The sequence below is a fragment of the Mus pahari genome, chromosome 22, assembly GCF_900095145.1.
Source record: "Mus pahari chromosome 22, PAHARI_EIJ_v1.1, whole genome shotgun sequence".
In the NCBI taxonomy this organism is placed as follows: Eukaryota; Metazoa; Chordata; class Mammalia; order Rodentia; family Muridae; genus Mus; species Mus pahari.
Genome location: NC_034611.1, coordinates 41,106,017 through 41,133,370, shown reverse-complemented (window position 1 = coordinate 41,133,370; position 27,354 = coordinate 41,106,017). Strand labels below are relative to the sequence as shown.

Genomic DNA, 27,354 nt, shown 5'->3' with positions numbered 1-27,354 from the left:
TTTCTTTGTGTTAACCATGTCTAGAAACAGATTTTGCTAAGTAACTGTTAGAATGAACTATTTTTATTTGGGAAAAATAACACTGTAAAATATAAAGAACTACGTTAACAAGTGGCATTGTAGTATGTTTGACTGGTAAGGCTTACTTGTAATCCCTGTTTCACATTGGTTTAAAAGAAGGCAGGCCAAAAAGTGACAGTGAAAAAGAGGACAGCAGCAGACCAGTGGCCGTCTCCTCCTGTGGTGCTTATCTTAAAGAGCATGGAGAGCTTCGCCACCAAAGTCCTCCAAGACTTCCTGACTATCAGCAGGTAGTCTGACCGCTCCGTCTTTAATGCAGTTGTCTTCCTTTTCCTTTTCATTTACTACTGTGTGTATGTAAGAGGATGTGTATGTGCTGGGGTGTGGGCCATGGTACATGTGTGAAGGTTAGAGATCAGCTTTGTAGGTCTCCAATCAAATTTAGGAGTAGATACCCATAAGGCATTTAATACATTTGGTTTTGTGTGACCTTTCCCTTTCTCTCACTCCTGTCTCCATCCCTGCTTAAACTCTTCCTAACACGTGACTCTTTGCTTTTAGGCAAAATTTCCTTTTTCTTAAGACATTACTTTTATCTTAGAAAAAAATAGTATTCATTTTAAGACCAACTTAATGAAATTCAAAATCTGAATCCAGATTTTTGTAACTGAATCTTCAAAGATCTCGTAACAAACTATTTTCTTGGTTTTTGATATAATGTTGAAAATCTAAGACAGGTTCATCCTGTTTTTAGTTAACACATGTAACTTAGGTAAATAGGTATAAAATGTCATTTATAAAAGTTGTCTTCTTGTGCCGGGCGTGGTGGCGCACGCCTTTAATCCCAGCACTCGGGAGGCAGAGGCATTCGGATTTCTGAGTTCGAGGCCAGCCTGGTCTACAGAGTGAGTTCCAGGACAGCCAGGGCTATACAGAGAAACCCTGTCTCGAAAAACCAAAAAAAAAAAAAAAAAAAAGTTGTCTTCTTACCTGTCTGTTAAATTGATAATCCTCTAAGTTGTAATAGTCTGTCATGCCTTTTTTTCTTTCTGAGTTTTATCTTTAGAGGCTCTGTGTTCCATATATGTTAACTGGCTAAACATGTTTTCTGTATGTTATCTTATTTTTATATAATATTTCCAGTATTATTTTAATGTAAGAGTTTTTAAAACAATCATATGAGACTTAAAATTGAAGTAACTAGGCCTATGTTACATCCCTGTGAAATTTGTTTCCAATGTATATTTGTTAGGGTATAGTTAATGTTCTTTTGCATATTCTGTATATCAACTAACCTACTAGACATTCCTATCTTGAGTGGGGTTTTTGCCCCATTGATTTATGAGTTGTAGATACATTCACCACCACCATCCATACCCCAGTGCTGGGAATAGAACCCAGGATTGCTGAATGCCTGAGCAAATTCTCTATCATTGAAGTGTATCCGCAGGATTTGAACTTCTTACTGTCCTGTGATTATATGCTGCATGCTGTTTATGTTATTTATTTAACTTAGATTTTGTAGTACTATGGCCCTTGAAAGTAAAAACTTAGAACAGCTGTAAGAGTGTACAGCATTTTATTTCTGTGACTAGAAAAGAGCTCCATACAGCCAATTCTGGAAACCAATAAGAAATGGGAGCGAGTGGTAAAATGATCAGCATGATACCGAGAAGTGTGACTTGCCAAAGCACTCACAAATGATGCCATTGCACTCTAGAAGCCCTTTGTTTCTGTTTGGTTGTGTTGATGTGAAATCATGTTCAGTATGTTTAGGATAACAATGTTAGGAAGGAATATCATGCTTCTGAGTGATGTTCATTAGAAAGATGACTTACATATGTATAAAGATAAGTATGTGTGAAAAGGAAAGCAGGAATTTGATGGAAAACCATAAGGAAGACTACACGAGGCTCAAAGTTGGTGGGGTTATATTAAATGCTAGTTGACACACTGTTGTATAACTTTGGTAGTCTAATGTCAGGGGGAGCGTTTGGTCTTTCTGGATCTCTGTTCTTATTTATAAGAAAAGCATCTGTTAATGGCTTGATTTCAGGATTAGAATCTGGAAAGTGATTATTTTACTATTAATAATATTTTTTATTTAAAAAAATGAGTGACCTGGAAAACTTAGTATTGTAAAATAATATATTGAAATACACTTGCTGAAGAAGCTTCTTTTGTATTTTTCTTTAAAAACTAGTCAGCACCTGCATGAGTTCCCTCTAATTCTGATTTTTGGGATCGCCACATCTCCTGTTGTTATCCACCGACTGCTTCCTCATTCAGTGTCATCTCTGCTGTGTATAGAACTGTTCCAGTCTCTGTCTTGCAAGGAACACCTGACAGTAATTCTTGATAAGGTAATATGGAAAAGTGTTTACCAATGACAGAGTAAAACAAAAGCTACCAGACATATATTATGTATAATAAATGATATCAATACATTTATGTATCGTAGACTTTGTTCAACTTATGTACATATTTGAATGCTCTTACTCAATTAGGGTTAGAATTATGTTTTCTCTTTGCATATAGTTGCCTTCTCAGATAAAAAATAAGCTTTATGAAAGGTACAATCATTTGTATATATTCATTGTTGTTTTTATGACTTAGTTGAAGAAACTAGGCTTTTAAAATGAATTAGGGGTCAAAATGCAGCTCACTAATAGAGCACTTGTCTGCAGTGTAAAGGGAGGCCCTGGAAAGCAGTAAGTAGGTACTGAATAAGGCCCTGACAGACAGTGATGAATAACATTTTATAGAGTTTATACTTCAGGGTGTTACCAGTATGTTTTGATCTTATATCTTGTTTAAAATGATCTAAAGCGGGCTGGAGAGTTGGCTCAGCAGTTAAGATGACTGACTGCTCTTCCGAAGGTCCTGAGTTCAAATCCCAGCAACCACATGGTGGCTCACAACCATCTGATCATGAGATCTGATGGCCTCTTCTGGGGTCTCTGAAGACAGCTACAGTGTACTTACATATAATGAATAAATAAGTGGGTTTTTTTAAAAAAAAAAAAAAAAGAAAGAAAGAAAAGAAAAGAAAAATGATCTAAAGCTTTCAGGTTTATTTTGATTTGATAGGTATGAGTTTTTGTCCACATATATGTATGTGCACTACATTCATGCAGTACTGTGGAGGTCAGAAGAGGGTGTTGGATCTCTACAACTGGAGTTACAGATGGTTGTGAGCCATCGTGTGGGTGCAGACAGTGACCCACAGTCCTCTGGAAAAGCAGCCAGTGCTATTATTAACTTCTGACCCATCTCTCTAGCCCCCAAAGTTTTTGTGGACTTTGACAACTGTCATGTTGCTTTTGACAATAGCTACTAAACTTAGATTATAACTGCTATGTTTCTGTGTAATAGCAGCATGGCTACTACTGACTGCCACGCAAATCCATTCTCAGTTCCATTAAGATATGTTTGTGATGATTATATTGTGTAATAATGACAACCTGTGTGTTCACCTATGAACTGCTACTACACTTTGCTACACACAGATAGCAATCTGATTTATTGACATGTTAGGAAAAAGTTTTTCACTTTGAAATTAATTATAGTCAAATGCAGTTGTCCTTATGCAGCTATACTTTTGGTAAAAAAAACAAAAAACAAAAAACCTCTAGTATAAGGTTTGATTTTCAGATGTTAAGCATCACTGTAGACCATTGAACACTAAATACAAAATTTCTCTATATTTTCAAAAAGAAAAATCTTCATTTTGTGTTATTTAATAGTACACAGCTTGCTACTCTTTACTAATTTGGATTAGTAGGGAAAAAAATTTATCTGGTAAGAAAATGGTACATATTTTGGTATCTTCTAGTGGAAGACAAAGGGTTATGTATTTAATATGCGTTATTTGCAGATTAGGGATTTAATGCAAGTTTGGTAGACAGCTTTGATTCAGAGTGTAGTTTGAGGATGGGAGTGGTGGTTCTTGGGAGAGAAAGGCAGGCAGGTCTCTGTGATTTTTTTTTTTTTTTTATTTCTACTTTTATTTTTATTTTTTGGTTAGATAGCCAGTCAGGGACAGCTGATCAGAGCCTCTCTCAAACAAACAGGGACTCTAATACAAATTGCTTTTTGGTGTTTTGAGCTTTAAATAATTAAGGTTTATGATTTGGTTGGCATTTGACTGTAGGAAAAAAGGATAGCTCTGATTGCATTCGTATTTGTTGTGTCACAGTATAATTCTTTGTCTAGCTATTTACTTCACGTTCATGAGGAGGGCTGACTTCTATCTTGTCTCTTTCAGCTGCTTCTCACAACTCAGTTTCCCTTTAAGCTAAGTAAAAAGGCATTACAGGTTCTGACCAACATCTTTTTGTATCACGATTTCTCAATTCAAAACTTCATCAAAGGAATTAAGGTAAGAAAACTGATGAGATTGAAAGTTTGCTGTCTAATTCTAATTAGTTAACGTTACTTCATATTGAATAGTGTGATAACTAAGGCGTTTTAGTAGCAAGATCTAGGAAAGGGAAATTGCATTCTTTTCTAGGGTTTACCTTTCCTTTCTTACACTGAAGTCTCCTGAAGAAGACAGAATTAGGATGATCAATAATGGATGCATTCTAGCTTGTCTTAACCATTGCAGTAGCCTAGAGGGGAAGGACTTAGTTTTGTTTAGGATTTGATGGAATTGTGGTGACTTTTTACCTAAGAAATACCATTAACCTTTGATGGGCCAGAGAGGTAACTCTTTAGCTTTGTGTCTTGGTGTCTTTTTGAGTTATTTAAACGATAGTATTAATTACTTCTCTTGACAACTTCCTAAGTTATCAAAGTATAGTCATTGTGAGTACATGGCAGTTGTCAGTTTCATTAAAACCTATGCGTTGTAACCTTTATGTGTAAGTTAATGTGACAACCTTCATCTTTTTGTTTGTTTGGTTTTGGTTTTTCCGAGACAGGGTTTGTCTGTGTAGCCCTGGCTGTCCTGGAAATCACTCTGAGACCAGGCTGGCCTCAAACTCAGAAATCCNCCTGCCTCTGTCTCCCGAGTGCTGGGATTAAAAAGTTTTTTGAAACTTACAAGAGTTTTTGGGTTGTTTTTTGTTTTTATTTTGTTTTGCTTTTTGAGATAGGGCTTCTCTTTATAGCCCTGGCTGTCCTGGAACTCTGTTTATGAACTAGGCTGGCCTTGAATGTAGAGACCCACCTGCCTTTTCCTCTTGAATACTGGAATTAAAGTTGTGTGCTACCACCTCCTGACCCAGGGTATCCTTCCAAATGTAGTCTTCCTGCACGGAATCACAGAATCACAGTTGTTTGATTCACTGATACTTTTTAAAAAAAGGATTTTAAATCAAGACAGAATTTACCTTAGCAATTTATGAAATTAAATGAATAACTTCTAAAATTGTTCTGCCATTCATTTTGTTTATTTATGAAATACTAGGTACTTACATTCAGAAAGGCACTGTGCTGAGCCCTAGTTGTACAGAGGGAAAAGAAAGCTGTCTTTAAAGTGTTCATTGTCCAGCAGAGGTGGCAAGAAAGTAAACCCACAGTTAAAATTCTGAGTAAGCATGTCAGAAAAAAAAAATCCTTAGAGGTTTATGAAAGAAAAAGCAAGAATAAGGCAAGTTTCAAGTCAGTATTCTTAAGGAGGTAATACAGATCAGAGCAGAAACAAATGAACCGGAGATTAGAGGCCCTCGGAAGAGGCAAAGGTTGTTTCTTTGAAAACATGAGCTCGACAAGCTCCTAGCCAAACTAAGCCCCCGAAAAGACTTGGTGAATCTGAGATGGAAAGGGTATGCTATAACTCATATCACTGGAGTAATTTGTACAAGTTATGAAAACTTAATTCCAGAGAACTAGAAAATAGAAAAGGATAAATGATACTCCGTAACATACAAGAATATTTAGCAAAGGTAGTATTACCTTGACACTGGCACCAGGTAAAAATCACAACTTCAAAAAACCTACATATTAATTTCTGAGGTTCGTATAGATTCAAAGATTATCTGTAAACTACTTGCAAACCAAATCGATCAACACAAAGATTGCACACTTTGACCCGACTGGCTAGATTTCAAGGCTACAAGGCTGGTTGCTACTGTACAATTTAATGTAGGCAGTGTAGCACATCAGTGGACTCAGACAGAAACCATGTGACTGTCTTAATAGACACAAAAGGCCCTTTGACATGTTGGTATTTTGTGTAAAAGATCCAAGGAATCTAGGAATAGACAAAAAAAAAAAAATCACAGTAACCCTGTAGCCTCTCAGATATTTTAAAATTTGTTTATAGAAGAGCATGTTGAATTATTAATCCTGTGGGGAATATTATTTTCTACTGAATAGAATATGTTTTCTCCATTACTTAAGGAACTAACTATTCAGTAACACTGTGTGCTAGTTAATTTTTGTCCATTTGATGTAAAGTTACCTGGGAAGAAAACCTTAATTGAGGAAATTCCTTCATCACATTGGGTCTGTGTTTGTGGCTTTTTCTTCATTGTTGCTTGTTGGAAAGTCCAACCTTCGCTGGGTAGTGGTATAATTGTGTAAGAAAAGTAGCTGACCATGAGCCTAAAAGCAAATTGCAAGCCCCGTTTCTCTACCACGCCTACTTCTGCTCCTCAGAGAGCTACTGCCCTGACTTCCCAAGGTCATGGTCTGGGGTTGGGATGTGTATGCCAGATCAACCCTTTCCTTTCAAAGTTGCTTTTGATTATTGTATTTATTAGAGAAATGAGGGACACAGGTTATCTGGGAAAAAATCAGTCCTGAGAGACTTGCTTAGAATTAAAAAAAGTTTGATAATCTTATATTTCATCTCACAAATTATACTAGAATTTTTAAATAAATTACCTTAGGAGATGACAGTGATCTAGTGTGTGAGTACTTTAGTAGTCAGTGTGCCATTTTTTTTCTCGAATTGGATGAAACTGAATTTGAAGGTACAGATTTTCGTTATTCTTAGCAGTGGGTACAGTTCCTACCACTGCAGCATTATGTTTCTTTGAACAGATAGATCTGGTAATACAGTAATTTGGGGTGAAGACATTTATTAGATCTTTAGGTCATATGCACCCATTTATATTGTTTCCTTTTGGTATATATTCCTGGGATTACTTTTTCTGACCTGGTCCATAGAACTGTAGCCTTGAAAATATTAAAGTTGTATAAGTACTGCTGCAATGTTATTATGACATGATTATTTAAATGTTGATTTTTGTTTTATATGTATGGGCATATTTCCTATGAGTATGCTTGTTCCCCACGTGTGCAGTACCTTAAAGGCCAGAAAAGAGTATTGGGTTCTGTGGAACTGAAGTTACCAGTGGTTGGTAGCTGCCTTCTGGTTGCTGAGAACTAAACCTGGTAATGGGTGCTCCTCATTGCTGAGCCATCTCTTCAGCCCCCACCACACAGACTTTAGTCCTCAAGAAATAGTCTTAAGGACAGGCAATGGTGGTACACACCTTTACTCCCAGCACTCAGGAGGTAGAGGCAGTCAGATCTCGAGGAGTTTGGGGGCCAGCCTGGTCTATACTGTTCCAGGACAGCCAGAGGCGAAACCCTTTCTTGAAAAAATAAAACCAAAAAAACCAACCAAACAACAACAAAAGAACAAAGGCCTAAAATGTAGCAGGTAAGGGGTAAGACATTGACTGCCGCACGGTAATGAAGACCCTTGTATTTCTTTCAGCTTTCTCTACTAGAACATTTTTATTCCCAGCCCCTAAGTGTTCTGTGCTGTGATCTCTCAGAAGCCAAAAAAAGAGTAAATGTTTTCTCAGTTAGTCAATGTGAAAACATCCGGCGCCTTCCTTCATTTAGGAGGTAAGATAAGTATATTTAATGTGTCTTGTATTAGAGACTAGAATGAAATAAAGACTTCCGGCTTCATTTTTGAAAAGAAATGAAAAAAATACGGAAACCAATCTAGATAGTTATTTTTTCTAACATGCCATTCAACTATATAAATTGCTAACATTCCTCTTTTTTCTTTATGGGATACTAAAAATTTTAGGTACGTGGAAAATCAACCTTTGGAAAAGCAAGTTGCACTGCTAACAAATGAGACCTTTTTAAAGGTAGGAATGTGTGTGTCTTACTGACTTGTTCTAACTCCATGCAAAAGTATGCATTAATAAAGCATTCTTTAATTTTATTAAAAATATCTGTATGTCATAATACTTAGAGGATAGGGAACTCCTCCATGATAACTAACATGACAAAGCCTTGTTTAAAACGGAAGGCTTTTTTTTTTTTCTTTCTTCAAGAAAAAAATTCTTTGGTGTTCTATTTTGGAAGCACTTTTATATCAACTGAGAGCTGTATTGATTTTTATTTATATATAAGATTGTTATAAATAAAAGCATATAGAAGCCAGGTAGCATAACCATTTATTGCTGAGTGGATAGAATTGATTTTATTTGAAGATTTATTATTTATTACTAATCTAGCACCAATACTAAATTACAGTGTCGGGGTTTTTTTTGTTGTTTTTTTTTTGGGGGGGGGGGNGTTTTCAAGACAGGGTTTCTCTGTATAGCCCTGGCTGTCCTGGAACTCACTTTGTAGACCAGGCTGGCCTCAAACTCAGAAATCCGCCTGCCTCTGCCTCCCGAGTGCTGGGATTAAAGGCATGTGCCACCACGCCTGGCCAGCGTCAGTCTTTACGTGTGTAAAATACAGCCAGATTTGAGACTAAACAATTGTCTGGACTGTATCCTAAATTTGATTTGCCAAGTTTTCATGAATTAAGAAGAGTAACTTGTAGTTCTAAATCCTCATCAGTTTTCTAGAGAGTATGTATCCATAAAGTCATTTTTAAATTTTATTTTACTAACATGCATATTGTTATTCTGCGATTTTTTTTTTTTTTTTTTTTAGGAGAAAACTCAATCATTGTTGGAAGACCTGCATGTTTACCATATCAATTACTTCCTTGTTTTGAGATGTCTTCATAATTTTACCTCTTCTCTTCCCAAGTACCCACTGGGTCGACAGGTAAGTAAAATTTCCTCCTTGGGAGTCAACAAAGTCAGAATAATAGTACTTTCTTGTCTTGATTTCTCTATTATTCAGGCACCAGACTTGGAAATGAAGCCAGCTCTTATAGTAAGCAAACAATCTATTCTAGCTGTTCACATTACTAATATAGAGAATGGCTTTGTTCTGAAAGTTAGAGTTGGAAATAGCCACGTGAATCCCAGCGCATTGTCTCCTCTATACTTGTGATGTAGTGTACAGCCTTGCTAATTTGGCACTCTGTCTGTTCTGTGCATAGGGAGAGCTAGTTCTCTACCCCTGGGGAACTGGGAGATGGAAACTGAAAGTATTTGGTGGTTAACTTTGCATTGTACCAAGAGTTAAAACATACACAGTACTTCTGCTCTTTGCAAAATTATGCTGAGATAACCTTTTTATTATACCCCAAACCTACAAGCCCTGTGTGGGATGCATGTGAGTGGAAGAATAATTACTCTCCAGATCTCTAGATCAGGGTTTAGAGATTGACTAGAACAGTGGCCTGTGTGAGGTTCTGCTAACTTAGCTATTCAACTTCCAATCAGCTGTTTATTCCATCTCTAATGATACTTTATGACTTAGTGGTGTCTGACACTCCCAATACAATTTGACTTTTATGTAAATTTTATTTCTGTAGTGTCTGATCCAATATATATCAGGAAACCTCTTGTAATTTAATGATTTTTTTTATTAATTACATCAACATGATGATTTTGTGTAAGTAGTAGACTATGAACTTGGTATGTGATTTTTATTTCTCATAAATCATATCCTACATTTCTAGATTAGGGAGCTGTACTGCGCATGTTTAGAAAAGAAGATATGGGATTCGGAGGAGTACTCATCCGCCTTGCAGCTGCTGAGGTAACAGTTTGCTGTTCTCTTTTGTGTGTCTGCTTTAAGCCTGCCAGTAACACCTTCCTCCAGAACTCCTGTCTGCCAGAAGCTCCCTATGTAGCCTGTATGTAAGAATATTTAGACACCTTCTGAATTGATGTGTGCAGTCTCTAGTGGTGTTGACACAGCAGCCATCTAGTTCCTACTGCCGTCTGTGCTTCCAGTGCACCTTCGCAGCACACAGCACATGACAGCTGACTAGCATAGTGTGCTCGACATTTGGCCCTGAAGTTGCTCATATGATGTTATTAGAAAACATTTTAATCTATTGATTTTGGGCCAAATGTAACCAAACTATCATTGTAAAAACTTCAGTTGTTTAGAATCCTGCTTCCCCCACCCCCACCCTCTCTTTTTTTTCTGTTTCTTTTTAATTTGGCTGTTTAGTGCATTCCCAGCTCTGAGACCTCTTGTTTACCTTCATCACTTGAATGTGTCTGATTTGCACTCTTATTTTTTAACATTTTCTTCCCAGGGATCTAGAACCCAACTTTTTTGTGATACAGGGTATCAACTGATCTTAGCTGCTTTGGAGCCAATCAGAGACAGTGAAAGGACTTTAGGGTTCACAGTAATTCAACTGTCTGGTAGAAGGAGGCCATGGGGTCAAGGGGTCAAGGGTTAGCTCCCTTTAGTTAGATTTATGAAGTTTTAGGGACTTGAATCTGGAAGACAGCAGTCATGAATGAACAGGATGAAAGAGATTTAGGGAGTATTCAAGGAAGGCTTTGATTGGTAGAGATTCCTATCTGAATTTAATTTTTGGGTATCTTGTGAAGAGAAAGTGAAAGTACTCAACTGGTTTACTCTCTCAGTAGGTCTCTCCTGGTTCTCATTTTCAGTATTTCCTGGAAAATAGATTAATCTTCAACAGTAACATTCTGAAATTACACATATGCAATAAACCTTGCAAAATTGTTTAATGGTTTTGGTTGTACTTTGCTATTGCATTTTAAGACCCTGTAGGTATCCTTTATTTTGAAAGCCATCAGTCTCCTTTAGTTCTTCCAGTAGGTCCGGGCCACTGCCATGTAAGTACTGTTGACCATGTAGCTACCTGTGGAAGCATCTGGGGCACGCCCATTTCCACACACTCTTCCCTAGGGGACGTATACTGACTGGAGCCCAGCCTTTGGAGAGTTCATGGCCTCTGTTCAGGACAAACAACTTACCGAAGGAGTCCCCTTTAAGAGAAAGGGACATGACATTTACTGTGGTTTTGGGCCCTCTTAGCCTTGTTGGTGTCGGCCTCCAAGATTTGGGTGCTGAACTCAGAAAGAAGGTCTTGCCAGTCTCGTAATTTTCACTTTCCCATCTGACTCAGTTTCCCCAAGTGATTCAATGCTAACAAGTTAGGGACTAGAGAGAGTGCCTCAGTGCTTGCTGCTCTTGGAGAGGACCTGGGTTCAGACCTCATTGTGGCTGGAAGCTAGCTGGTGAGCTAGCCTTGCCCAAAACCTCAGGGTTTTGGTTCAGTGAGAGACCCTGTCTCCAAAACTAAGGTGGAGGGCTGGCTTTTCAGTTGGCTCCACAAATATCTCGGCTTGATAACCGTAAAGGAGAGACAAGTTGTCCTGTGGCCTCCACATGTGTTGTAACATTCATGTGCACACACATGTGCACTAACACAAACACACACCTAAGTAATAGAGACTTAAAAAACAGGCATGGAACTGGAGCAATAGGGAGGACCCCTGTTGCCATCCGTTGCATGTCTCCTACATACATACACATGGGTACTTCTACCCACACACTCATGTGTATTGTCTTAGTCACCATTCTGTTGCTGTGAAGAAATACCAAGGCCATGACAACTCTTGTGAAACAAAGCATTTATCTGGGGGCTTGTTCAGTTGCAGAGGTTTAATACATCATCCTCACGTGTCGAGAGGAGGCAGCATAGCGATAGGTGCTGCAGCGGGAGCTGAGGGCTACACGCTAGTCCCTAGGCAGAGGAGACAGAGATCACCACAGGGCACGGAAGAGCACCAGTGCACTTGGCACACACAAGCAAGTGCCTAGGTCTGGCATGTGCTTTTGAAACCTCAAAACCCACCCCCAGTAACGCACTTTCTCCAAGGAGGTCACACCTCCTTACCCTTACGATTCTTAGAGAGTTCTACTCCTTGGTGACTAAGTGTTCAAATATATGAGTCATTGGGGTTCCGGGGGGGGGGGGCATTGTCATTAAAGTCACCACATGCATTCTCCTTACACGTGTCACTTCCATAGTGAGAAAGGGAACCAAAATGGGAGGTAGGTTTCTATCAAGGCTTAAACTTTCCTCAGTAGGTACAAATGTGGAGGTGAATACAGTATTTCTGTTGTTTTCTTTTCTTTTCTTTTCTTTTCTTTTCTTTTCTTTTCTTTTTTTTTTTTTTTTTGAGATGCCTTCCTGTGTAGCAGAGGCTGGGCCTTGAACTCAGAATCCTCATGCCTCTGGCAGTGTACATGCCACACCTAGCAACCGGAACTTGTTAGAAAGGAGGTCTGCTAACTGGATTTATTTTTAGTCCTCATTCCCTGCATGCCCAGAAGAACAGATGGGCACTGTAGGCAGTTAATTACTTTTTGTTGCTGTGATAAATCACCGTGACCAAGGCGATGTATAGAAGAGTTGCAGGGGTTGATTTTAAGGTGGCAGCAGGTGGCAGGCTTCTGGAACCACAAGGGTTACAGAGCTGGCCTCCAGCTTCCGGTGCTGTGTTGTCTCCAGCAAGGCTGCGCTTCCTCTGCCTCCCCAGACAGCACCGCCACCTGATACCCAAGTGTGCAAACACATGAACATACAGGACACATTCTTACTCAAGCTGACCCAAAGTCTAAAAACTGAAATACAATTATTAGTGATTTAGGTGCACTGTAACTATGAAACTGAAATTTCTTACTATATGGAAAATAAATCCCCAAAGAAATTTATTTTCACTGAAAAGTTTTGTTTTTGAGACGGTCTCACTTTGTATTCCTTGCTGGTTTAGCTAAGTAGACTTAGGCTAGCCATGAAACACTGTGATTCCTCTCTCCCAAGTGCTGGGATTAAAGGTGTATGACACCATGCTCCATACCTTTTTTTCCCTCCATTTTTTAAAATGTCATTAAGTTGTATTTGTGTGTTTATAAATTTAAAATAGAAGGTTTCTGAGACTTTGCTAGTCCAGGATGGCACTGAGGTAAGCTAGTATTGTTAGGGAGTAAGCGAGTTTACCCTGAGTCATCTCTCCAGCACCCCGGCCAATTGATGCCTTGTGTTATAATTTTATTATTGGAATCTGTCACCCCTCTGATCTTAGGTAGTCCCAAATTCATAAATTCATTTATCTGGAAAGAACTTACTATCTTAGGTACCCTGAGCACATTTTGCTGTCCAGTGCGGTATACCTCTCCAGCAGGTCAGTTAGTCATGTTTTCCCTGGGAATCTGAAGCATAGATAGGGACTAAGTGACTTGCATGAGATTGCTTCACTCCTAATAGGATCATAATTCAGACTAAAAGGTATTTGTAACTTCAGCTTTTATTTGCCAAGATCCAAAGTGGAAGTCAGGGGCTATAAATAAAGCAAAAACAATAAATTTCAAGTATAGTTTCCATCTTTTTATTAAGTTGAGCTCCACAGCACTGAGGATCAGACATAGCAGTTCTAACAAGGACTGGTAAAAGTGCAGCCACCAGAGGGAAGTGATGGACAGGTAAAAGTGCGGCCACCACCAGAGGGAAGTGATGGAGAAGCTTGCAGCTTTGCAGCACATCTCTCTCCTCCTATAGACCCATTAGGCATGTACAAAACATCAGAGACAGTTTCTGGTTTTTGTATAAAGTCTGAAAAACAGTTTTCCTAGTTGGCTAGCATATTTTTCTTTTGCATTCCAAACAGAAATGTATCTCATTTAGGTATGTCTTCCACGTTCAGAGGTTCTAAACAGTTTCAAAATGAGCCAGGAGTAATAGCTTCTGTGGCTTCCAACACTTCACTCACCCTGACTATCTCAGCACATAGTACAGACAGAAAAATGAAACACTGTTCAATCTACATGTCCTAAGTGCTTTGTTATGAGCTTACTGCAAAAACAAACTCATACATTGAAGCTGTCATGGATTCTACTCTCAATGTGGAATTCTAGATCTGAATTTGGTGCTTAATTTCTTGTTGGCGTTTATTTACTTCAAGAGTGAGCACCTGGGGTGGGGGCATGTATGTAGAAGTCAGAGGACCGACTCTCTGGGTAATTTTCTCCTTCTACCATGTGAGTTTCCAGGGATCAAATTCAGAATATAAAGTGCCTTAGCTGCAGAGCCATTTCACTGGCTCCAATGGAGGCTGTTGACTTAAGTCATATCTTAGTTAAGGTATTATTGCTGGGGTGAAACCCCGTCACCAAAAGTAACTTGACGAGGTGTGCTAGTTTTCTGGTTGTGCTACACGTCCTGTCACTGTTTTTCTAGAATGCTGGCAAAGGATGAACTGGTGAGCATACTTCATCGATGTATTGAGGTTTTGAATTCCTCTACTGAAAAGCAGCTTGGCAACACAACACAGAAAATAAAGGATTTCCTGACCCAGTTCCAGAACCTTGATGGTAAGTGTAATATCCTGCCCACTGACAGTCCTTTAACCAGAGTGGCATCAAAACTCCTCAGTGTCAGTCAGCAGACCAGTCTCTGAATGTAACATCTTAACAAGTGCAAACAGGCAAAAGTATTTTGCCTCGGGATTTGTTTTAAACAATGTAGAAAATCAAATGGAAGAACATTTTCATTCTTCAGATGAGACTGGGTGGCAGACAGCCCTTAGTCTCTGGATAGATCATTCTGTACTCTTTCCTTATCTGGGGGTGCAGTGATGGGGGTGAGGAAAGAGGCTTTCCTCATGGCATCATGGAAATACCTGCTTTGGAATGTTTGTTTGAATCCCTCCTGTGGCAGATATTTGTCTTTAAACTCCTTTAGTTATAGAAAACTGTCTGTGGAAATCTCTCCTCATACCTCTGTAGCTCCTGTTGAGGGCTCTCTGACAAGGCCACAGGTACAGAAGATTAAGGCAGGTGAGCAGTGCTCATTTGTTTCCTCCAAATTATGTGTGAGAGGTGACCTTTAGTACCACAGCAATGACCTGAACCATTTCACAGAAGTAAAAATGTTAAAAGTCTAGAAGTTGAGATCATTCCAGCTACGAGAAACTGAAATCTGGGAAGAAAAGTAAACTGCTTTATACTTCACAGCTATCGATACAGCACCCTGACTAGAGCCAGTCTCTCTTGGCTTCCAGTCAGTGAGTGAGTGAGTGTGTTTATATGTGTGTATGTATAAGATCAGTTCACAGTTGCACTCTCACCAATGAGAAGCCACTCTAAAGGACATAAAGAAACTAGATACCATAATTTAAATTAGTTTATATAATGTGACCTAGTGAACAAATCTTATGATAAATTAGCACTGAGTGATTATCGCTTTTCACATGACAAAGCTGAAGATGAAAATGTGTTAAAGCCACACCATCCTGCTGGCTTGTCTTTATTTCGTGGTTTAAAAACCAATTGTTATTAATAACAAAACATACTTAAAGTTTTCACAAGAAGAAATATTTGGTTATTTGCCACCTATGGTCTCTTTACACTGTTGGCATATTTAATTTAGAATTGGAGAGGGTTAAATCAGGCTGAGTGTTATAATCAATTTTAAGGTTCTGCTATATGGTAATGGAATGGAATAAAGAATTTAGCTAGCAGTTATCCTAACCTTAGGGTATAACTTTCTAAAATCAGGAGTTATCTTCTGGTTCTTTAAGAATATATATTCTTTAGCTAATTTTTATATCATATTTGAACCAAATCATTGTCAGGTTCCCAAGTCAGAGAGATTATCACACCCTCCTGAAGCATAGCCATACATTTATATCAGTTAGGAATTTCTCTTCCTTGAATTACTTTTATAGCTTTTATACACCTCCTTCCTTATGCTAAACAGCAATGAATCAAAAGCAGTACATTGGAAGGTTGAGCACAGTGCATCGGAATGTAGCTGATCATGCTTATAATCAAAGGGAAATAGTTTCAAGTCTGTATGATATTTTTATATAGGCTTTTGTTCTGTTGGCTAGAAACGCTCTCAGAGTTCAGTAGCTAGTGGGTGAAGACCTCACTACTATATAAACAATGTAATATGTATTGCCTTCCGCTTCGGGAAGGAGCATCGTCTGCCTGTCTTACTCAAGTTTAAAAAAGCATAAATTCTTCTTCCAGTGTCTATTCTGTTGTGTCTTGGTTTTGCATTCCTAGCAGATAGCAGAGAGGACGAGGACGCCTGTGGGTCACAGCCGAAGGGGCTGCAGAAGACAGACCTGTATCACCTTCAGAAGGTAGGCAGCTTTCTCTTCCTTCCAGCTCCATTGGGGGCGGTGACCTTGTTTTAGTTTGTGCTCTCGGCCGGTTCTGTCATCACATCTTACTTCACAACCAGGAACAATACAGATAGACTGAAGCTAAAAACTCAGACACACTGATGCCATCTAAACTGCAGGAAGGGGTTGGTTTTCTGTGCTAATTATAGAATTAGAAGGCAGGAAAGTAGTATTACAGGGAACCTCAGGTCACTCCTGTGGAGACATTATATATACCAGGGAAATTGATGTCCCTTTTGGGGGTCCTTAGTCTGGTTAATGAAACAATTAACCAAGTGCCCAAACAAGAGGGCAGTAATTTCTTAGGTGGTGGTGTTTTATTTTAAAGCTTCCCTCCAAACAAAGCAGGCAAGCTGTACCTGTGGAAGCTGCCAAGAGTCAGGAAGATAGGCTGGCATCACAGCAGGCATCTGCGAGGCAGGGAGGACAGCTTTAGAGACTACAGAAGCCCAGAGGACTAGGACATTCAAAAAGCATACTTAGGCTTTGCCAGTATGCAAAAGAAAAAAAAAGGAGTAATTATGCCTGAGTCAGTACTCAGACTTGCACACCCAGGCAAACTTCATGGAGGTTCCTCACTAACTACAGGAGCCTTTCTAGGGGAGCCTCTCAGCCAGGCCCTCCACTGACTTAATTCTCAAGGGAACTGTCTTACTGTCATCCTAGATGATACATGCACACAGTCTACAGTCTACTAGACAGTATAGAAAACAATTCTGAAGCCTTAAGAAAGACAACAGAATTAACTATAAAGGGAAAATGGGGATGTGACTTACAAAAAGAATACGATGTACTTATCTCTCTCTAAGTCAGATATTCTTGACCTCCCTCCGCCCTGTAGTGCTGAGAAGCAAACCTAGGTGTCTGGCCACTAGGGAGAGCCACACCGCTACAAATCTCAGCCTTTTTCTTTTTTACTGATCACTCATAGGGTAAAAAGGCATTTGACAGTCAGGTGACCCTCCTTGTCCCATTTTACCAAGTTAAAATGTACCACAGAGTTTCAGTCTGGGTGAACCTACACTCATAACATCTATTGTCCCGTGGGCCAAAGCTGTGGGTGGCTGTTTTCTTCCTCACGTTGCTAAATGAGAATGAATGGTTTCTAAACAGTGAGCACCCTTGTATGACTGAGCAGTGAAGTAAGCTGCTCTCTTCCTCCCTTGAACATTCACTTGGTCTATGTTTAAAGCAAAACACACAGAGGGGTAGTCTTCCCAGATTCTTAGCAGAAAATAAAGCACATTTTGAGCTAGTTCTTTGTCTGCACTCTGTAAGTAAAGGGCATCAGCGTCTCCACATGAGTGACAGCTTTCAAAGTGTTTCTGTTCTGAAGTCAAAGATGGTCTATTTCTCAACCCACTCCCTGCTATGCCCTGTAGTCCTTACTGGAAATGAAAGAGCTAAGGAGAACAACTAAGAAGCCAACGAAGTTTGAAATGCTCAGAGAAAATGTTATGAACTTCATCGACAACTTAGTGAGGTGAGTCTAATGCTCCAGTGAGCTAACAGTAACCCTGTCCTTCCAAATGACACCAGGAAACTCACTGCCCACAGCCAGTCCAGGGCGTTTCTTCCATCTTAGTGGCTTTCTTGATCTTCTGTCCTTGTTATCTAATCTAATGACTTAGTTTATTTTTTACTGTTGGTTTAGGGAGGCAGGTTTAAACTTCATCTAGCCAGTTAGGCCAGGTGAGGAAACACAGGACGCTTCAGAGTATTCTGTCAGGTTTGCATTGTTCTTAACGTTTTTCTGCCTGCAGTAGAATCTGGGTCAGCCCAGAAACAGCCATTGTATACTAGCCATGCAACTGTTTTGTTGTGAGTATTTTATCAGGACAACTAAGCATCAGCACCAAATCTATATTGCAGTATCTACTCAGCAACTATCAAAGTCTCCTATCTAGTTTGTTTATAAGTCTTTCTTGGGGAGCCTGGACCATTCTGGGTATTTTCCAAAAGCCAGCTTTATGTGTGTACATGAAATCAACCATCCAGGTGACCTTATGGAAACAGACAGATTTAAAAGAATTTAAGTACACCAGAGATGACTTAGCCAGTTACAAACAGTGCAGAAGTAGAGGTCCAGTCTGTAACCCCAGCATTTGAGGCTAGGACAGGACACTGCAGGCTAACATGACCTTAAGTTTTACATCAATTAGACTACTGAGACCCTGCCTCAAAAGGAAAGTAGGAGAGGTACTGTTTTTAGATAGTTAGATGAAGGCAGTTCAAACCGGTCAGGCGGTGGGGGTGGGAGCAGTTTTTTGGTGACTACCATGATCATAACCATCCTGAAGGTGGAAATTTTCATTTCCCAGGACAATGTTGAGGGCAGAGTTATTCTTAGTTACTGAAGAAAAAAAGTAATATCAAAAAGGAAAATTGGGTGGGGCATGGTGGCATACGCCTTTAATCCCAGCACTTGGGAGGCAGATTTCTGAGTTCGAGGCCAGCCTGGTCTACAGAGTGAGTTCCAGGACAGCCAGGACTACACAGAGAAACCCTGTCTTGAAAAACAAAACAAAACAAAACAAAACAAAACAAAACAAAGAAAGAAAGAAAGAAAGAAAGAAAGAAAGAAAGAAAGAAAGAAAGAAAGAAAGAAAGAAAATTGGGTTGGGGTTGAAGGCCTGGTAAGGACAGACATATCTGTGCTGACAGTCACAGCTCTATGAGCCTCTCCTGTTCCTGAGGCTTCCCTTATGTCAAGCTGTAAACCTTGGCATCCGTTTAACGTTTCCAGGCCCAGTACCAGGCCCATGAGTTCCAACAAATCCCAGCGGGCACCCTCTGACTTCTTGTCTAGTACGTCTGACTCTTTAACCTTTCACAAGCTGCTGAAATAATGCTGAGAATAATTGAGATTTGCTGTGAAGTCACAAAACTTTCCACAGTGAGACTCGGTGTTGATCCTGAGTTGATCTCTCCCAGGAGGAAAGAGGGTAAGATTATATATAGTATGTTAAAGCTAAAGGGGAAGGAAACAGAAGAGAAATGAAGCAAAAGCCCAAAGAGAAAAATGGGACTCCTGTGTCACAGGAGTCACAACCTCTATCACAAACCCTGTCCCTATTTTCCACAGGACCTAGAGTACAGATGTTTGACACAGCTTCTAGGTCCGAACAGAAGAAAGACATTTAAAAATAAATGCAAGCAAAATGCCAATTCAAAATCTTTGGTGGTTTACAAATGGAGAAAGAGCACCATCCAAGGCAGGATGAGTAGGCTCAGGAACTCTTGGAGGAGGAATGACGTGCATGCTGTGCCCTCTGCTTCAGTCACAGAGGCAGGACAGAAGCTTATTGGGGCTTTCTGAAGGAGTAGCATCCTCCCTAGGAGGTGAGAAAGCAAACTCAGGAGTAGCAGTAATGTGTTTGGTGGCTACACTGAGGTACTGCTTTGACGTATATAAAGGGTATTAAAGTGGCTTACAGGTTGTGGTCCGCCTAATCCAACAATGGCTGTCTATGGACAGAAACAAGAACCAAGTTCAGCGTTCATTCAGTCCACAATGCTGGCTATCTCAGTTTGTGTTCCGAGTCCTGAAGAGGTAAACTATTAGCCAGTGAAGGAATCTCTCAGCAAAGGGATGGATGAACTTGTCAGTGAGAACAGGGTAGGCCTTCCCACCTCAAATGATCCAATTAAGAAAAATGCCTCACAGATGTGCCCTGCTGCCTGGGGAAAACATTAATTCCAGACATCACAAATACAGAGAAAGTTTTAAAAGTAGTATTGACATAAAACTAGGTGAACTATATGAGATCCATTACTAGGTGTTTGGTTGGTTGCTAATTTCACTGTTTATTAAGCAGCAAATACTCAGAAGAGTGACAAAACTATGGAATTGAAAACCAACCTGTACGTGTATGTATGTATGTATGTTTGTTTGTATGCATGTATGTATCTAAAGCTGGCGCCTGACTTCCCTTTCAGAGTCTACCTTCTCCCTCCTGAGAGCCAGCCTCTGCATGAGGTAGTGTACTTCAGTGCTGCCAACACACTCCGTGAGCACTTAAATGCTGCTCCAAGAATCGCTCTCCACACTGCACTCAACAACCCATACTATTACCTGAAGGTAAGAAGGAAGCCCGACTCGCCCAATTACTCACATTTTTCTAAAGAAAAAAAAAAGTTCCTAGATTTTAGATAAACTGATTTAGCAATAATAGCAGTCAGTAGTCAACTGAGGCCGTATGCATTTGCTCACATGTAAACTGCCTTCCATGGGAGATAGCCAGTGAGATGGGATTTGCCACTAAGCCTCATAATCTGAGTTTGGAATAAGGAGACAACCAACTCCCAAAAGTTGTCTTATGTTCTACACGTTCATGACCACACACCAGAAGAAAATTTTGAACAAACCATAGGCAGAAAGCTTTAGAATATAATATCTTACTCTTGTAAAAAATGAGTTTTTTCCCCCAGACATGGTTTTGGGGTTTTTTTGTTTTTGTTTTTGTTATCTTTGGCTCTCCTGAAACTTGCTCTATAGACCAGACTGGCCTCAAACTCAAGAGATCCAACTGCCTCTGCTCCCTGAGTTCTGGGATTAAAGGCTTAAGCCACCACTGCCGAGCAGAAAAGGATTCTTATGTAGGTAACAACAGCTGGTCAGTGATAGGTAATAAGGCCTAATGAAAATATGTAAGATTCCAAGTGCATATTTTAAATGGAAAAAAAAACCCTGGAATTTCATCATGGATTTTAAAACCTAACAACAATCTGTTCTGGGAGGACCTGTAGGTACTGCTGCAGAAACTCTGAGACACAGGAAGAAACAGTTGCCTACCATCCAGAAAGTTACAAATTTCAGTTTCAAATGTTCAATACTACCTTTGTTTTGACAGTTAAATGAACACTACGTGTTATTAAGTAGGCGGCTAGGGTTTTTGAACACGGGTGAATGTGTGCTCGGGAAGTTGGAAGTTTTCCTTCCAGGAAAAGATGCTCTACACTTTGGGATGGCTGTGGTAGCACGTTTGTAATTCTAGCTCTCCAGAGGTTCAGGCAAGATCACCGAGTTCAGGGCCAGTATGAACTTACTGATACTTTGTGGGCAGTCAGTACAGCTCAGTGGATGAAGGGGCTTCTGATTACCTAGTAAGCAGCTTAATAGCCTGAGCGTGACTCCCTGAACCCCTGTAAAAATGATTCCACAAAGTTGTCTTCTGACCTTGTCAAGTGCCACATACATCATACATATACATACACATAGTGATTATATTTTTAGTGAAAAGGTGGCTCCAAAAGATACCCCAACTTACTACCAGTTCCTTACAAAATGGGATACAGACCTGAAGTGTGGGAGCACACAAAGGTGAAGTGCGGGGAGGATACTGGATAGGAAGTTACTGGCCAGTGGTCTTCAATGATGGTGACTACCAGGAACTCGACAGTTTCCTATTTAAAACCTAATCATCTGTTTGGGTATGTGTTCACGTGGGTAAAGTACCTACAAGAGTCCAGAAGAAGGGATAAGGTGCCCCAGAGCTGAAATGAAAGGTGTTGTGAGCTGATACAGTAGGGAGCCTGGAGCCCAGCTCTGGTCCTCTTCCACATACAACAGCAGATGCTATTAACTCCTGAGCATCTCTCCAGTCTTAATAATTCCACAGTTCAATAACAGGAGTGTCTGCTCAGATAGCTCAGACAGCAGGTGAAAGCATCTGCCATTAACCCTGAGTTTAATCTCGGAGACTCAAACCGCAGAGGGAAGGACAACAGTCTCCAACACCCACGTGCTTCATCCCCTATGCACAACAAATGAATCCTTTTTTTTTTTTTGTAAAGAAAAAATAACTTTTAATATATGAGCTACAAACTAAAATATTTAGTTGTAGAGTTACAGAAACAAACTGATGTGTTCTTACATGCATTTTGTCTATGAGATTTTGTTTCTTAATAAAACTGGGAGTTCAAGTTAAACCAATACTGACAGTTTCTATAGGACTTATGGTGTGAGGGCTGATTGTCTCCAGCTCTTTGATGGCACTCTCTCCCGGACTGTGCAGATGACTGTATTTAAGGGGCAGCATCTGTTCACATAGATACACTCGTGCACAGAAACAAAAATAAACCTGGGGGGGGGGACTCTGCACTGCTGCTTAGGCCATGGAGACCCTGTTTTCACAACAGTAACAAGGCAGGGTGCTGGGGGATCACATCTACTCTACCCTGCTCTACCACTACCAGAGAAGTGCTAATGCCATATAATAAACAAAAGCAGCATTTTATTGAGTAATCATTTCCAGAGATTTCTAAACTTTTACAGCAAACTGAAACAGGTGTTATGAGAGTCTTTACAAATAATGATCTGCAAATGAGATTTAAAAAAAAAAAAAAAAAAGTCTTATGGGGAGAGTGGCTTAGAGCTAGAGGGATATATATAGCCAAGTATGAAGAGAGGAAATGACAAGATTCTACTTTCTGATTTACTAAATTTAGGAGTTCAACTAATAGCTTTTTGATTTTAATAATTTCCAAAAGATTTTAACTTCTAATCTGCTGTTTTTAGAATGAAGCACTGAAAAGTGAGGAAGGATGTATTCCAAATACTGCTCCTGACATCTGCATAGCATACAAACTGCACCTGGAGTGTAGCCGGCTGATTAACCTTGTCGACTGGGCAGAGGTAGGTCACAAAGAACAAGTTAGGTGTTTAACTAGCTTTCCTAGAGTTTTGCTCTCGAGCACTCTCTCTTTTGTTTATGAAGCACAAATGTTGTTATACTTCATAAGTTCCTAAGGAAGCAGGGTCTTTAGCAGTCTGTACTAAGAGGCTCCTATTCTGATCCTGTGGGTTCCCCCCCCCCCTTTGGTTTTTCCAGACAGGGTTTCTCTGTGTAGCCCTGGCTGTCCTCTAACTCAGAAATCCACCTGCCTCTGCCTCTCAAGTGTTGGGACTAAAGGTGTGCGCCACCACACCCGGCTCGATCCTGTGTCTTTTAAAAGCAGAAGCCAAAAAAGGATTCAGATCAGCTCAGAGCACTCCAGAATAGAGGTGTGATGGACACCCCTCACACAACAGGAGAAATCCTACTCTGGCAAGGCAGGGGACAAGTGCATAGCTGTCAAAAGTCCTAGCTGACATCTTCTCAATATCAAAGGACATGCTGAATTAGACTCTTCCAAGAGAATTGCATTTTCCTGGAGTAAAAGATTGACAGTAGAGGGAACAGGGATTTCTCTGCTTTTAAAATTTTGAATAGTTATGCTTTAATCCTCTAACACAAATGTATAGAGTCAGTTTTACTATTTTTAATGAATAACTGGCAAAACTTATTAATTTCATTAGTCATCTTTAATTTGAAATCTGTTGTGAAAGATGTGTCAGAGATGTCTACAGCAAGTTCTAAAACCCGATTAGTCCCAAAACTATCTCAAAGGTACAGAAAAAGATGCCTAGTAACAAGTTGTATTTTCTTCTGTCTTGTATACTCAAAAGGCTTTTGCAACAGTTGTGACAGCTGCTGAGAAAATGGATGCAAATTCTACAGTCTCAGAAGAAATGAGTGAAGTTATTCAGTATCCTTTTAAAACCAGTTCTACAGTGACCCAGTAACAGTATTTTAATGTTCTTGTTTCTTGAACTGGCTAGGTCATTTGCTTAAACATTTGCTTAAACAAAGGGCCTTGAATTCAAGGCCCAGCACACACACACAAAAAAAGTTTTAAAAAAAAAAAAAAAAAAAAAAAAAGCACATCTAAAAATTCATAAATATGTATTGCTTCTTAACCATACCATCTTAAAACAACCTTAATTTCTAAGTATCCTGAATTTAGTCTTCTCAATTTATATTCCAGGTTTTACTAAGGAAATTGTCATTATTGAATTATAAAAAAATATACTTCTAGAAGGTTGGCAAGGGGGCGATTCATAACACAAATTGTATTCAACACTTTTCCATGTGACTCAATTGACATTTTTGTGAGACACAGTATCATATAACCTCACCTGACTGACCTCAAACTGCCTCTGTCTCAAGTGCTGAGATTACAGTAAGTGTGCACGATAACACACAGCTCCATTGAACCTTCTATTCTGATTGCATTTAACATTTTCCAATAGGGTTATATAATTTAGTAGTATTTATTTCAACCACTTATTTCAATTTACCAGTTACTATTTCATCTTCGGATTTTCATTTTAATCTTTTTGTCAAACTAAAACAAAAAACCCTAATTTTCCTTAGCTAAAGTCTCTAGTGCTCGATTTATTAGAGCTGTTTCTGAATTAGAACTTTTAGGCTTTATAAAGCCTACGAAACAGAAGACTGACCATGTTGCAAGACTTACATGGGGAGGCTGCTAAACAGCAAATGACTGAAGACAAGATGTTCCACGTCCAACTCAAGACGAAAAGCAAATCTTGCATATTTGTATCAAAACGTTTTTGGAGTACTTCAAAGTCTAACAAATGCATAAAGCCTTTACATGTTATCAGTATACATTGCTTCATTCTTGCTTGTTTAGTGTGTAAATGCTAGAACTTCTTATACATACTTCTCAGCAGCACCCCAAACACCAGCACACTGTAAAGTTAGACACTGTAAACATCTTTCTGGTGTTTTCCTTGCTAGAAAGGCTCTAAAATTGCCTCTGCCTCCCCATTTCTTGTAATCTTGGCAACTTACCTGGCCCAAAGCCATTTGGCTTTATACTTAATATTAATAAACATTCACATGAACAGTCACGGAGACTTACAACCAGTAAGGGCCTCCACAAACTGCTCCCCTAACTTACAAAACTCAGAAATGTAAAGGTCCAGTGAAATAATATGATACCTTTCATGACAAGAACTTAAGAATCAGACACCTAAAAGCTCATTATTTAATGTTCAACTCTCAAGAGAATTATACCAAAATTGTTCACAAATGATTCAGAGAGCCCATGTCCAGAAGAAAATTTAAAAGTGTTTTTGACTTGTGTTGCAGAGTATGTGCAAGATTATGATCCTTTCTCCATGCCCCCATCCCAAAGTGCTAAGATTATAAGGAATTTACACTATGCCCAGATGAGAAAACATGTCTCTAAACAACACAACGTTTTATGCATATAAAATACAGAAGAATTGGTCTTAATATTGGCATATTTTTATCTTGTCTGTCTGAGGCTTGTTTTCTTGCTTATATTTTTTTTCTTTTCCTAGGCATTTACCAGCATTTCCACATGTATGCACATTGACTTCTCATACTATCAAGGACCTATAGGCCTGAATTATTAAACTGATTTGTGTAATTACTTGGTAGCCTATAAAATTCAATCCTTCATTGAGGTGCCTGGCACTTCTTAGCTATTTTAGAAAACAAGATCAGTGTTTTCCTTGAGCTTTACTTAGCAAAGCAGACCACTATTGCACATCCAAGTTAACAGCAGGGTAAGGAGGGGGATTGCCATTGTGGTTTTAAAGAGTGGTCAAAGCAGACCTCGCTTGAGCAAAAGTACAGGAGTGAAAAAACTACCCAGGAGGACTTATGGGTGACCCCACCAGGCAGGCAACAGCAGTGACCAATATCCTAGGAAGGGGACACCAAGAATATCAAAGGACAGAGACAGCTAGAGTGGGTAAGGGGTTCAAATAATAGGGATGGAATGAATAGGGCAAGGGTGCAGGTAATGAAGCTTGTTTTCTTAGGTCAGAAGCAAAAGAGCCTATCAATGATCAACACATGTGAGGACAGTGAGGCCTCATGCAGCAAAGCAATTACTAGTCAGCTGACCAAGGCGAATCTTAGACTAGGCCAAGAGCAGTGGTGTTGGTGCCACTGTAGATAAACTACAACTTAAAATCCTTTCTGCTTAGAAACTAGAAGCATGGCCACCAGTGTGGGCTTGCTATGGCCTGTATGGTGGGATCTCTAGGAACTAAGGTCTAACGGGAAGTCTCTGCGAGTTGGCCCTAAGGAAAATGGTAGGGGGTCCAACAGTCCTTTATTCTTTTGCTTCCTGGCTGATGAGCTAACAGTTTAGCTCTAAACTGGACACCAGCCATGTCTGCTGCCTCACTACAGACCAAAGCAACAAGGACAACTGACCATATACCGAAACCTTCAAAATGGAATTAAACTTCCTGACTAGATCAACCTGAGTATTTTATTGTAGTTATGGAAGGCTAATTGAAGAAACAGCAGCAAAAATGAGTTTGGCTTTAGATACAAAAATCAGGAAATGTTACACAGTAAGGTGAGCAGAATCTTGTTATTAGAGACCACCAAAGTCAGCACTGAAGAGAGGCAAGGAGATCAACTCCAGCATTGAGGTTTGTGCTTATTTGTAGTTAAAAACTCAAGAGAACATTAAAAGTGAAAGAAGTCAGGCAAGTATCTTAGAAGCCAACTGAAGACTGAACCTCATATTTTAATAGATTAAACAATGCAGTAATCTTAGGTAACTTGGTTAATTGACCTAGCCAAGTATCAAACTGAACAGTAACCTGGGAAAAAGCCATATGCTAATACTGGATAATATGGACTCCATAGCATCACTTTACATTCTTTTTGTTTTGTTTGGTTTTTGTTTTTTGAGACAGTTTCTCTGTATAGCCCTGGATGTCCTGGAACTCACTTTATAGACCACGCTGGCCTTGAACTCAGAAATCCGCCTGCCTCTGCCTCCCAAGTGCTGGGACTAAAGGCGTGCCAGGTGGCCAGCACTGAGATTAGAGAGAAGCGTACGTGTTTTGACAACTTCAAACACAGTTTAGCAGTTTATACTTGAAAAATTCAAGTAGGAAATGACGCTAATCTTTCAACTTCTGTGATGTTTTCCTAACAAGTTGAGGGCTATATTTGAAAGATAATGTGGAGATTTTGGTTGACAATGGGGAAAGGGGAGAGATACCATTAACACTCTAGGATGCACAGATACTTCCCAAAGTACCAATAGTACTGAGGCTGAAATCTAGTGTGAGATTAGTTCACTTTACAGCCAGCTGCCCCATTTTATAACTTGTGTTTCTTGTGTACTAATGGACTTTGGAAGTGTCTGACATCTTGTGAAAGCCATAGAGCACACTCTGGGGGCTTATTTTTAA

At 39.5% G+C, this 27,354-nt stretch overlaps 1 protein-coding gene across 6 annotated transcripts in view; it reads left to right on the top strand.

The window, feature by feature from the left end:
* Positions 1 to 26,882, top strand: part of Orc3 (origin recognition complex subunit 3) — a 46,503-nt gene extending 19,621 nt beyond the window's left edge. Inside the window, exons 8-21 of one of the 6 annotated variants that reach the window (XM_029533231.1) lie at positions 181 to 311; positions 2,225 to 2,384; positions 4,289 to 4,402; positions 7,697 to 7,830; positions 8,021 to 8,084; positions 8,887 to 9,003; positions 9,809 to 9,888; positions 14,363 to 14,496; positions 16,195 to 16,274; positions 17,699 to 17,799; positions 20,256 to 20,397; positions 22,837 to 22,953; positions 23,767 to 23,846; positions 24,528 to 26,882. In XM_029533231.1, coding sequence (XP_029389091.1) covers positions 181 to 311; positions 2,225 to 2,384; positions 4,289 to 4,402; positions 7,697 to 7,830; positions 8,021 to 8,084; positions 8,887 to 9,003; positions 9,809 to 9,888; positions 14,363 to 14,496; positions 16,195 to 16,274; positions 17,699 to 17,799; positions 20,256 to 20,397; positions 22,837 to 22,953; positions 23,767 to 23,846; positions 24,528 to 24,633 — 1,560 coding nt within the window. In that variant the 3' untranslated portion in view covers positions 24,634 to 26,882. The other 5 variants (XM_029533230.1, XM_029533229.1, XM_021222116.1 and 2 more) reach the window with 5 other exon arrangements.
* The last annotated feature ends 472 nt before the right edge of the window (positions 26,883 to 27,354 follow it).